This window comes from Elephas maximus, chromosome 21 (assembly GCF_024166365.1).
Source record: "Elephas maximus indicus isolate mEleMax1 chromosome 21, mEleMax1 primary haplotype, whole genome shotgun sequence".
Lineage (NCBI taxonomy): Eukaryota > Metazoa > Chordata > Mammalia > Proboscidea > Elephantidae > Elephas > Elephas maximus.
The window spans coordinates 65,438,405-65,451,995 of record NC_064839.1 but is presented as its reverse complement, the minus strand read 5'-3'; the positions used below and the strand labels follow the sequence as shown (position 1 = coordinate 65,451,995).

Below are 13,591 nucleotides of genomic sequence, written 5' to 3'. Positions count from 1 at the left end.
TAAATTGTGGTATATTCACACAATGGAATATTATGCATCGATAAAGAACAGTGACGAATGCGTGAAACATTTCATAACATGGAGGAACCTGTAAGGCTTATGCTGAGTGAAATTAGTCAGAGGCAAAAGGACAAATATTGTAAAAGACCACTAATATAAGATCTTGAGAAATAGTATAAACTGAGAAGAATACATACTTTTGTGGTTATGAGGCGGGGAGGGAGGGAGGGTGGGAAAGGGTTATTTACTGATTAGTTAGTAGATAAGAACTACTTTAGGTGAAGGGAAGGAAAATACTCAATACACGGACGGTCAGCTCAACTGGACTGGACCAAAAGCAAAGAAGTTTCCAGGATAAACTGAATGCTTCAAAGGTCAGCGGAGCAAGGGCGAAGGTTTGGGGACTATGGCTTAAGGGGACTTCTAAGTCAATTGGCAAAATAATTCTATTATGAATACATTCTGCATCCCACTTTGAAATGTGGCGTCTGGGGTCTTAAATGCTAACAAGTGGCCATCTAAGATGCATCAATGGGTCTCAGCCCACCTGGATCAAAGGAGAATGAAGAACACCAAGGTCACATGATAATTATGAGCCCAAGAGACAGAAAGGGCCACATGAACTAGAGACTTACATCCTCCTGAGACCAGAAGAACTAGATGGTGCCTGGCCACAACCGATGACTGCCCTGACAGGGAGCACAACAGAGAACCCCTGAGGGAGTAGGAGATCAGTGGGATGCAGACCCCAAATTCTCATAACAAGACCATACTTAATGGTCTGACTGAGACTAGAGGAATCCCGGCGGTCATGGTCCCCAAACCTTCTGTTGGCCCAGGACAGGAACCATTCCCGAAGACAACTCATCAGACATGGAAGGGATTGGAGAATGGGTTGGAGAGAGATGCTGACGAAGAGTGAGCTACTTGTATCAGGTGGACACTTGAGACTGTGTTGGCATCTCCTGTCTGGAGGGGAGATAGGAGGGTAGAGAGGGTTAGAAACTGGCAGAATTGTCACGAAAGGAGAGACTGGAAGGAGGGAGCAGGCTGACTCATTAGGGGGAGAGTAAGTGGGAGTATGGAGTAAGGTGTATATAAACTTATATGTGACAGACCGACTTGATTTGTAAATGTTCACTTAAACCTCAATAAAAATTATTTAAAAAAATCCAAAAAAATATATGTACGGAAATTTTTATCTGAAGTTGTTCTGTGGTAGCAAACATTGTAAGCAATTTGAATATCTACTAGAGAATTAGTTAAACAGGTTTGAGAAACAGTGTCTTATGAAGCTTGCATTCTTCCTGGAGGTAGTAAAGTCTGCTAACAATTAATTCATGTAAGAAAAAGTTTAATTCATGTGAGAAAAAGTTTGCTTCTTTCTAATATATTCATCAAGTACACAGTATTTTGGCTCTCCAAAGTGTTCTTATAATATTGAATTGTCACTCTTTGGTTTTCTCTTTTTAGCTATAACTAGGTTGCATGAGTAAAACTGATAAAGCTTACCTTTCAGTAAAGAGTTAAATATCCTTAAAAAATTTTTTTAAAGTTAGCAAATCACTAAGGAATTAGAATTTGAATTAAACATAATATTCTGTCGTGATGTTGTCATAGAAGAGACACTTTATTTAACTGTTGTCTTTTTATATCTAGCACATCTGTAAGAATGCCTTAGAATAAGAACCATGGAGAAGTATGTTAGAGTACAAAAGATTGGAGAAGGTTCCTTTGGAAAAGCCATTCTTGTTAAATCTAAAGAAGATGGTAGACAATACGTTATCAAAGAAATTAACATCTCAAGAGTAAGTTTTCATTGTTTTTTAATATGCGCTTTCTCTCTTTGATTTTGTTTTTTTTTTTTTCCTTGTCATCACACTAAGATGTTTTGGTTCATATTTTTAGTGTGATTATGCAAGTACAATTAGAACTCATTGTGGGGAAAAAAAAAGTCATAGCAGTGTGTAACGTAAAGTGAAAGATCACCATAATCCCAGAGAGAACACTGATTTCAGATTAGTCTGTATATCCTTTCAGATTTTTTCTATGATGTGTGCTTGTTTGTATGTGTTTACGGAAATATAACACCTACTTTGTAACTTAAGCTAGTTTGGGGATCTTAAAATATTTATAGATTCAACTCATTGTTTTTAACTTCTTGTTTTATTTTGTTGTCTGGATTGTATTCGTTGGTATCCTTATTTACTTAACCACTCCTTTCTTGACAGACTTTTAAGTTGTTTGTTGATTGATTAATTTAATGTCTTTTTTCCTCCTGTTTAAGATGTCCAGTAAAGAAAGGGAAGAATCAAGGAGAGAAGTTGCAGTGTTGGCAAACATGAAGCATCCAAATGTTGTTCAGTATAGAGAATCATTTGAAGGTCAGATAAATTTTTTATTTTATTTTTTTATGTGCTTTAGGTAAAGGTTTACAGAGCAAATTAATTTCGCATTAAACAATACACATACTGTCTTGTGACATGGGTTGCCAACCCTGTGACGTGTTAACACTCTCCCCTTCTTGTTCTTGGGTTCCATTTCCATTCGTCCAGCTTTCTCGTCCTTGCCGCTGGGCTGGTGTGCCCATTTAGTCTGGTGTACATGATGGAGCTATGTCTATTGTTGCTTGTTTTATGGGCCTATCTGGTGTTGGGGTGAAGGGTGAACCTCAGGAGTTACTTCAGTACTGAGATAAAAGGGTGACTGGGGGCCATATCCTCAGGGAGGTCAGATACGTTTTACAAGAGAGTTCAAAAGAAGTCTTAAGCCCTTAAGCCATATGATATGAGTATATTCTCAGGAAGAGAAGAATATCATTTTTGTTTCAATATCATATGCTATGGGCATCAACTTGATTCTAGGATAATACCGACACCACACTATCCCTGTGTATGTTGTTGTGATTGCTTAAGAAGACGCAGTGTGGGAAGTAAAAGAATTGGGGACAAAGCAAGAAAAGTAGTTTACATCTTTTTAAATGCCAAGTGCTGCCACACTAAGAAAATGTTCTGACCTTCAGAAATTATCCTACCCATTAGTGTGCCGCTGTGCCTCATTATTACATTACAAGGTGTATTAAAAATGTTGTCAAGTTCTTAAAATGTTATAAGTGCTTTTTTGGGAAGTAGATACCATTATATTAGGTAATGTAGGGACTAAGATGAACCTGGCTTCTTTAAAGGCAGGTCAGAGTGGTTTCTTGAGGTCTTATCCAAGTATCAATCCAATAAAAAAAAAACAAACCCAGCGCCGTCAAGTCGATTCCGACTCATAGCAACCCTATAGGACAGAGTAGAACTGCTCCATAAAGTTACCAGGGAGTGCCTGGTAGATTCGAACTGCCGACCTTTTGGTTAGCAGCTGTAGCACTTAACCACTGTGCCACCATGGTTTCCATCAATCCAACAGTCATCTAAATTTCTGTAACTTACAAAACAAAGATAATCTAGATTGAAAGTAGGAGATAGTTTAAATAACTGTTTCAGGGACACATCACAGATCAGTTTCAGAGTCTGAATTAGAGCTAAAGTATCTTCGTTTCCAGATGAATTCAGTATCTACTAAAGTAGAAAATGGGTAAAGTAGGAAACACTTAAAAAAAAAAAAAAAAAAAAGAAACAAACACCCTATGCCCCCCGTATTTCAATTAAAGAATTGTATTAAAAAAATATAATCTTTTTATTTTTTTTTATTATAAGGTACTCAGTTTATTGTTATATTTTTATGTTGGTAGTGAAGTGAGGATTTATACCTCACGTAATGGAGTACAATTTTAAACAACTCATCCATCCCAGGACTTTGACTTTCCATTGTCTTTCCCCTAGCATCTATTCTTTAGTTTCTTTTTTCTTTCATCACCAAGGTTTCAATTTTTGAAGTTAAAAGGTTTTGGATGCACATTGACAAATATCTAAATTTACATTCTGTGCTGTCCTTAAATGAAATCTTGGTGGCATAGTGGTTAAGAGCTACAGCTGCTAACCAAGAGGTCGGCAGTTTGAATCCGCCAGGCGCTCCTGGGAAACTGTGGGGCAGTTCTACTCTGTCCTATAGGGTCGCTATAAGTCGGAATGGACTTGACAGCAGCAGGTTTGGTATTTTTGGCTGCACTTAAAACTGAACATAGAAACATCTGAATGATTCAAAAGGAATGACACATTCTTTTAATACGATTTTAATATTACTGCTACTTAATTTTAAATGATAAACATTTGAAGCACAGACATCATGAACTAAAATTTTTCCGTTCCCTCCTATTACACACTCATTCCCACTCCCTAGGGATAAGCACTGTTAGCAGTTTGGTGTTTATCTGTTACTGTGTTTTCTATGCCTTTATGAAACAAATGTGTACGTTTAACTATTTAAATTTAAAAGCAGATGGGATCATTTGTGTATATTTTTATGTTTTGTTCTTTTCACTTTTCACTTACATCTCATGGAATCTTCCTGTGCCTTATGTATTCTGCACATCATTTTTTATGACAGTTTTGTAGCTGAGTTGTATCCCGTAGTATGCATTGTATGGCTTTATTACCATTTGTTAATAGCCAGTTTTCTGTTACGGACACTTAAGTTGTTTTAATTTTCTACTATTACAGATAACGTTTTATTGAATGCCCTCATGCAGGTGTCTTTGTGTATTCCAGCGGTATCTCCATAGGAGTGGAATAGTTAGGTTAAAAGGAATGAGAGTTCCTATGTCTCACAAGCTTCTGACCCTGGTTTATAAATTTATTCTACAGTTTCCATAGTGTAACTTTATTTAGTGATTCTGTATCTTTGGTCATAGTCCCTATTTCTGCCTTACCTGAATAATCGCATTCCATGTAGCCCTTTGGATTTCTCTTTAGTTTCCCACAGAGCTTTTGGGAACTCCGAAACACAAATATTTAATTATTTCCTGGAATGATTTAAAATAATTTACATAGGTAAAATTTTTAAATCTGTCAATTTTTAAAAATAAGTACATTGGTTAAAAAAAAACTACTTTGACAGTACTTTCCATGTCTTCTGTAAAAGATGAGGGAATTATTTCCACTTCCTCCTCACTGATTTTTGTTTATCTCTACATGGCAAAAATAATATGTTTATTTTGTTCTGAAACCATAAATTTTACAGTCGTTTAGCCCTGTATTTGTTGTTGTTGGGTGCCCTTGAGTCGATTTCCTACTCATAGTGGCCCCATGTAACAGAGTAGAACTGCCCCGTAGGATTTTCTAGGGTGTAATCTTTATTTTTTATAATTGTGCTTTAGGTGAAAGCTTACAGCACAAGTTAGTTTCTCATTCAAAAACTTATATACAGATTTTTTGTGACATTGATTGCAGTCCACTCAATGTGACAGGACTCTCCCACTTTCCACCCTGGGTTCCCCATGTCCATTCGTCCAGTTTTCCTGTCCCTTCCTACCCTCTCGTCTTGCTTTTGGGCAGGAGTTGCCCATTTGGTATCCTATGTTTCTTTGAACTAAGAAGCATGTTCCTCACATGTGTTATTGTTTTTTTTATAGGCCTGTCTAATCTTTGTTTGAAAAGGGGGCACTGGGAGTGGCTTCACTTCTGAGTTAGCAGGGTGTCTGGGGGAAGCCGTAGTCTTAGGGATTCCTCCAGTCTTCGTCAGACCAGTAAGTCTGGCCTTTTTGTGTGTGTGTGACTTTGTATTATGTTCTGTGTTTTTCTCCTGTTCTGTCTGGGACTCTCTGTTGAGGTCCCTGTTATAGTAGTCCATGGTGGTAGCAGGCACCGTGGTCTAGTTCTGGGCTCAGGCTGGTGGAGGCGGTGGTTCATGTTGCCCTTTAGTTCTTTGGGCGAATATCTTCCTTGTGTCTTTGGCTTTCTTCATTCTTCTCTGCTTGGGTGTAATCTTTATGGGAGCAGAGGCAGAACTTTCTCCCACAGAGGGCTGAGCGTTTTTGGAGCCCTAACCTTTTGTTTAGTAGCCAGGTACTTAGCCGATGTGTTACCAGGACTCCCTGGTTCTATATTTAAACAGATTTAATTCCTGTTTTAGTTCTTTTATACCTTATCATCCCCCCATTCCTGAGTTATCTGAATTCATCTCTTGGTTAGCTGTATTTTATCAATTTTTTTTTTATCATGAAGAGCTTATGTATGCTTTACCTTCTCAATCAATAATATTTGCATTTCTGAGAGTATTTAACCGATGCTTTTATATGTGAATAAGTATCTTTGATAATCAGTTTCCCGTTAGAAGCCCATTTTGTCATCTGGCATTGGATGTTTCTATAGAAAACTGGGACTGTGATGGTTTTCCTCTTCTGGCAGGTAATTTGCTTTCTCCCTCCGTGATGTCAAGGGCTCTTCACAACTGAAATTTACCAGAATGTGACTTAGTATTAGTAATTCTGAATCTGCTTCTCTTGGAATGTTTTGTATTCTTTCTCTCTGCAGATTCTGATTTTTCTTTGTTGTAGGAAAGTTTTCATTTTGTTATAATTTTTTAAATCCATTTATACCTTAATATAAGGCAAAGCTTTTCAAAAATGATTTGCCAGAGATTTGTCTTACCTTATAAATTAATTCTTCCTTATAAGTTGTCTTATATTACAGAGTATGCTTTTAAAATTTTTTTAATACATTAAGTAGCAAAATGTTTTGAGGGAGAAGGCTTCAGTGAGTGTTACTTTTGGATACTTATAGAGTCCCCAGGCAGAATCAGTTTAAAAAAGGGGCATCAAAGGAGTTTGATATCAGTGTCATAATTGCAGATACTAGATGCCATTTTAACTAAGCCTTCTTAAAGTCACCGAAAAGGCAGTATGATTATGTTATGACAGTCATGCATATGATCTCATATGATGATTTTTTTTAAAGTCTCAATATTATGCATATGAGCATTTGTGGCATGGGAAAAAATTACAGTGACAGGATAGATTGAAAAATACTCTCAGATAACTTAAAAGAAAATGAAGATCAAGTATACTGGAAAAACTAATGAATCAATAAATGACGTTGATATTAAAGATATATGTGGAGAGTTTAGATAAAATTGTTTCATAACATGACAGTGGGAGAAAATAATATTTCTCTATATAGATGATTAAAAATGTATATATAATTAGATCAGAATTCTGAGTGTTATAATTAGGTACTTGTCTATTTCATCTGTATAAGTTAAAATAGGCAAAAACTATATCTTATTGGGAAAATATTTGGACGTATGTGTATATGTGGTATATGTTTTTATTTTCTCTATTTCCAGTCTGTAATTTCATCTTCTAATTACTTTAATTTTTTGTCTTTATTTTCCTATATTCTGTGTTTTTTTTTCTCTTAAGTTTGAGTTTTATTTTCTTACTGCTTCTAAAATGATTTTATATCTTTAATGAAAACTTCACCATCTCATTGGAGCCCTGGTGGCACAGTGGTTAAGAGCTCAGACTGCTAACCAGAAGCTCAGCAGTTTGAATCCACCAGGTACGCCATGGAAACCCTATGGGGCAGTTCTGCTCTATCCTATAGGGTTCCTATGAGTCCGATTCAACTCAGTGGCAACAGACTTAGTTTTTTTTTTTCTTTTTGATGCCATCCTATTGGCGTACTATTTGTTCCCATTGCTGCTGTCAAAATCTAACTTCTCTATCCTCCTGAAGAAAGCTTTTCTTTGAGGCTAAGTTCAGATTGCTTTTGGCTGTAGGTAACAAAAATCTTACCAATATTGACCTAACTGAGATATTTACTTCACCTAACAAGAATTCTAAGAATAAGCATCCCTGTAACAATTCAGGACATGTGATAGCTCAGCAGTGTTAAGATCCTGGCTCTTTCTACTCTGCCATCCTTCGTGTGTTTCTCATCCTAACACTTTCCCCCTTATTCCAAGATGGCTTTCAGATGTCTGCAGAAAGAAGGAGGAAGTGGTGGCACTAGCAGCTCTTCTCTTGAATCTGTCCCTTTAGTTGAAAAGGCAAATAGTTTCTCAGAAACCACTCTTCAGATTTCTTCTGTGTCTCACTGTCCAAAACAGAGCAGATGACCAGCTCTAACTGTAGGAGACTTAAAAGTAGAAAATCTGGCTTTTCTTCAGTGTCTAAAATTAGAGACGGTAAAGGGAAGAGAGTGTTGGGAATGGCTGTTCAGTTAGTCATCAGTAGTTCACGCATTCCCATGTGGTTGTATGCCACATACTCATTACAGTTGTCTGTTAAACTCTGGGTCATTCCCTAACACACGTTGAGGCGTCATCTCTTGGCTTAGCCTTTCTGCCCCAACCTCAAGCAGTTTCTAGGTTGTTATTGGTGGTTTTTGTTTTTTTGGAGAGTCTTTCTGCGTTAGCGTGTGAGTCCTTTGGTGACAGGCCTGATGTCTTATATTTCTGTATCCCTAACATCTTGTGCAACGTGCTTGGCAGAAAGTTGGTGCTCAGATGTTTAAATAAGTGAAGGAAGGCAGAAGAGATGAATAATTCCCTCATGGAGAAGAGACTTTTCTGTTAACTTTTTATTTTAGGTAAGGATTTGTCCCAGAGGATAAATGTTTTTTGTTTCCTAAGAAAACATTATAGAGTTCATGTACTAAAACTCAGACGTTTTACTTCTAGGATTGCTTCTCCATCCCGTTTTCAGGTCCTGTTTAATCTCTCTCTCTCCCTCGCTCACACATACACACACATGCATTTAATTTTTGTTTTTATCTCTTAATACTTTTGTTTTCTTTTGATACATGCACAGAGTACACAATTCTAAAGTGGCAAACAATAAACAGTAAAAAGTTTGTATTTTATGCCTACCTTCAAGCCACCCATTTTCCTTTCCTGCAGTTAACCACTGTTACCACTATCTTGTGTTTTCCTCTAGAAATACTCTAAGCATTAAAAAGCATACGTAAATGATAGCATACTGTACGTAATTTCTGCTTTTTATACTATGTAAATGGTCACATATTTTTTATAGTGGGTTGTACTTTTTCTGCTTTTCTTTTGTGCATTGTTTTTCTCATGTCGTAATATATTTGGATAATCTTTTCGTAACAGTCATACGGAGTCACACAGATTCTCAATTAGCCTGATCATGTAGGTTCCTAATCCATGGCACGTTAGAAGCAGTGTATCTAAAGGGGATAATGAGGAGTATGAATGACAAGACCACTACCACAGGTGCAAGAAATGTGTACTGCTAAAAATAAGGAAGGAAATAAAGGCCATGAATGCAGGTAGTAAAAGAAATGAGAAGTCGGAAGACTGGCCTTTTCGTTTCAATAGTCCCACGAGTCAATAGTGATTCAGCAGATGTTGGGTGTGATATCGGCTACTTTTCCTTTCTTGAGGGGGTGGAGAGAGAAGTGTTCTAGTCCTGTCTGCTCATGGGAAGAGGTATGGAAGTACTCTTCTCAGTGGACTGAAAGATAAAGGCGAATAGGGCAGCGTCACATATTAATGGTTGTTCATGCATTATATACAGCTGTAAAAAGGGAGTAAAATTAAAGACTGCCCTAAGAGAGTAGAAACTGTGTCTTACTCACTGTTGAATCTAGAGTTCATCATAACACCTATTATTGCACTTTTGTGATAAGTAATTAAAAAGTAATTAAGAGGATGAAAAAAGCTGAAAATAACCCATCTCTGAAAAATAGGTAGGAAAACATGATTTTCTACACATCTTTTAAACAAATGTATCTATCGAATGAAATCAAATATATCTGTTTGCATTTCTGTGCTCCAGGGATGTTTAGGTCAGTGTGGAACACATAGCTATCCAATTGAATGGTATATTCTTGGTAGAAAAATTATTAGTGATGGAGTGGCCTGTTAACGTAAGCCGTTGTGCAGTCTGTATGACCAGTATATCTTGACTTTGCAACCTAATTCTTTTGAGTATGGTTTTATTTGTTTGTTTGTTTAATGGCTACTTTTTAGTAAATGTTTAATTACTTTTAATTTAGCTATCCTCTTGATACACATTTTTAAAAGTGGAATGTAATTTTTATATTTTATAGAGAATGGCTCTCTCTACATAGTAATGGATTACTGTGAAGGAGGGGATCTGTTTAAACGAATAAATGCACAGAAAGGCATTTTGTTTCAAGAGGATCAAGTAAGTTATCATGTAGATTGACTTTTACTTTATAATAATATTGAGGAGTTCAAAATGAAACTCGTCCGAATTTATGTAAGATTTTATTTTTAAGCACAAATGCTAATTGTAATTAATTGTAATTATGAGGGCTTCTCAGTATCATGGAAACTCTGGTGGTGTAGTGGTGAAGTGCTGTGGCTGCTAACCAAAAGGTCAGCAGTTCATATCCATCATGCGCTCCTTGGAAACTCTACGGGGCAGTTCTACTCTGTCCTATAGGGTCGCTGTGAGTCAGAATCGACTCAAGCGAGTTTTTTTTTTTTTTCTTAAATCAGCATCATGGATACCCTGGTGGCATAGTGGTAAAGAGCTACAGCTGCTAACCAAAAGGTTGGCAGTTTGAATCTACCAGCTGCTTCTTGGAAACTCTTATGGGGCAGTTCTACTCTGTCCTGTAGGGTCGCCATGAGTTGGAATCGACTCAACGGCGACAGGTTTGGTTTGGTTTTGGTTATTAGTATCATACCCAATATTTTATCAGTCACATTAACTTTCACCTTAGTTCAGTTTCCCATCTCATTTCCAGTCTGTAATAATTCTGTTTTATGTGTAATATGCATTATGTCTTAATATGTTGTGTGAGGAGCCCTGGTTGAACAGTGGTTAAGCACTCAGGTGTTAACTGTAAGGTCAGTGGTTTGAACCCACCATCTGCTCCTTGGGAGAAAGATGTGGCAGTCTGCTTATGCAAAAATTTTCAGCCTTGGAAACGCTATGGGGCAGTTCTACCCTGTCCAACAGGGTTGTTATGAGTTGGAATTGACTGGAGGGAAAGGGTTTCATATGTCGTATATCTGTATCTATAGCCTAATTACTACTTTAACCTGTTGGCTGTCGAGTTGAGTTGCGTCCGACTCATAGTGACCCTATAGGGTTTCCAAGACTGTAAATCTTTACGGAAGCAGACTGCTGCATCTTTCTCTTAGAGTGGCTGGTGGGTTGGAACTGCTGACCTTTTGGTTGGCACCCAAGTACTTTAACCACTACACCACTGCAGCCAGGCCATATCTTCCTAAAATGTGACTTTTGCCAGGCAACTCCAGCTCTAGAAGCCTTGCATTGGCAACTGCATTAAATTTAGTCTTCTCTGCTTGATTTCAAGGATCTCTAAAATATGGCCTACTCTACCTAAGCATCCTTATTTTTTTCTGTTATTCTCTAATGTACACTCCTTTTTCCGTTTATTTAGCAGCTGTTTATTGAGCTTGTACTTTGTGTTAGACACTGGGCACATGTACCTTTGTATATCTCACTCTCTTTCATGCATATTTATTCTAATTATTTATTTTATTTTGATAATGTGTTCCCCCAGCTCTCTGCTATTAATATTCTGCCTTTTTGTTGTTTTTTAAAAACATGGTTCAAGTCCCAACCTCTCTTTAAATTTTCTGTAACTACTCCAGTCTTCTGGACCTTTTCCTTCTCCAAATTCCTGTTTTATTTCTCACTGCCAGTCATTCTTAATTTTAATTGCATGCCTTTACATAGAGAAATGGGAGGCGGGGTGGTACTGTGGCTGGAAGTGTTGGATTTGTTTGTCTCCTTTAATTTTCATAACCCTATAAGTGGTGTAGTTTCTCTATTTAAAAGATAAATCTAAAAGAGGTTAAGTAACTTGCCTCAAATCACAAAGTGTTTGAACCTGCTTTTGTCTAACTACAAAGTTCTTAAAATTTTCTTTTTGCAAACATAAAATAAAAAGTTCAGAAATGAAAATCTTCTTTCCCCACCAGCCCATTCCAACAAACTGTTTTAGTTTGGTGTATTCTTCCAGCACTTCTTTTGCACAGTTTCACATGTACCTATAGAGAATCCAGACACATGCGTTAAAAAAAAGGTATATATATCATAATGTATCTTGCTTTTCTCACTTAAAAATGTATCTTGACCTTCTTCGCATTGTCAGTCCGTATAGATCAATTTGTGTTTTTTTCAATTAATAGCTGCATTAAATTCCATTTCAGGGAAACCTGTACTTTATGTATCCTCATACCTCATTTCCCTTCCCCTCCCCTCCCTAAATAGCAGTCATACCAATGTGTTTAATGAATACATATATGCGTTTTTGCAGAATGGCTATGGTTGTTTTGTATACTTCTAAACGCCTGTATGTTGTACTGTATTTCATTCATTTTACTTTTTCCTTAAGTACTGTGCTTCCTGATCCATCTCTTTTGTGTGCATTTGTTGCTTCTGACTGCTCTGTAATGCTTCATAATTGTCATCCAAGCCTACACTTAGCGTTGCTACATCATGCACCCTTAATTGTTCTGAATAATTTCACATTAGAATTGTTTCCCCAACTAGATTATAATTTACCATAAAGCAGACATCACAGTTTTTAATTATGTCCCATCAGGCTGTTTAGCAAAAGCTAAGTCTGTGTTAGGCACCATGTTGGCACAGCTTATCAGTTGGTTGATGATACTGTACAGACGGGAACTTTCAGGTTCTTGGCAATAACTCATAAATATGATAAAGTGAGATCTCGAGTTATGTTTTAATTAAGTACTCCTGAGCGTAAAGTCAAATTTCTCAAGCTTTACTCACCTCGTGTTTCTACGGTGAAGCCCACCGGAAGGCATGCAGAACTTAAAGTAAGAAGACTTGGATTGAGTCCTTGCTCTACTGCCTAGGAGCTTAGTGATTGTTAACAAGATACTTAACTGTCCGGAGACTGTTTCCTCGTTCATTGATAGGGATGTACCTACCATGTGGCCTGCTTCACTGTTGTGGTGAAGGTCAAATAGTAATGTATGTTAGTGTATAAAGTGCTATTTTTGTTAGCATCTTGTCATTGCTTGTGCTTATTTTCACTTCATTTGCTATTAAATGCAGTGACCTTCCATTGTAAAATACATGATACTGGTTCTACTGTAGGACAGAATATCCTCGTATATAGTAATTGTGTGTGTGGGTGTGTGTGTGCATGTATGTGTATATATCTTGTCATCCTAGAAATTGTTGTGAAGATCTATATTATATAATTTTATCCATCTTTGAGATTATCCATAGTAACTATAAAAATTTGGTTCTCTTTTTTTTTAAGTTAACAGCATTTTTTCCTACTGTTTTCAATAACAAGTTTTATTAGCACAAATAAGGACATTATTTAATATACTTGAAATGAGACAAGGCCTTTAAAAAAAAAATCCTACTACTGGGCTTTGAAACAGAAAAACTTAGAGGATAGAGCCTAACTCCGTTTTAGGCTGTAAGTTAAGATCAGTTGAGATGGTTTTGTCCATTTCTAGAAGGGAAGTGGGGAACAGGAAGACCCACGAAACCAGGTCATTATCTAAATGCTCAGGGTGTTCTTTTCAGTGATACTTCCTCGTTTGGACAAAAATCTGCAAGTTAGTAAGGAACTTGACTAAATCTGTCACTTCCAGTCAGTAGACAACAATGAGATAAACTAAGTCCATTCCCCTAGACAATTCTTCAGTGGCCTTTGCCCTCATGTGTTATTGAAAAGATGGTCCATGGACTATT

The 13,591-nt window shown here is 36.9% G+C and overlaps 1 protein-coding gene across 15 annotated transcripts in view; it reads left to right on the top strand.

The window, feature by feature from the left end:
• NEK1 (NIMA related kinase 1) overlaps positions 1 to 13,591 on the top strand; it is a 194,023-nt gene that overhangs the window by 9,855 nt on the left and 170,577 nt on the right. For all 15 annotated transcript variants that reach the window (XR_007514724.1, XR_007514722.1, XR_007514725.1 and 12 more), the window contains 3 exons: positions 1,660 to 1,808; positions 2,288 to 2,384; positions 9,960 to 10,057. Coding sequence is in view for 11 of the 15 variants with exons in the window: in XM_049864808.1 (XP_049720765.1) it covers positions 1,692 to 1,808; positions 2,288 to 2,384; positions 9,960 to 10,057 (312 nt within the window). In the remaining 4 variants the exon portion in view is untranslated. The remainder of the gene's footprint in view (positions 1 to 1,659; positions 1,809 to 2,287; positions 2,385 to 9,959; positions 10,058 to 13,591) is intronic.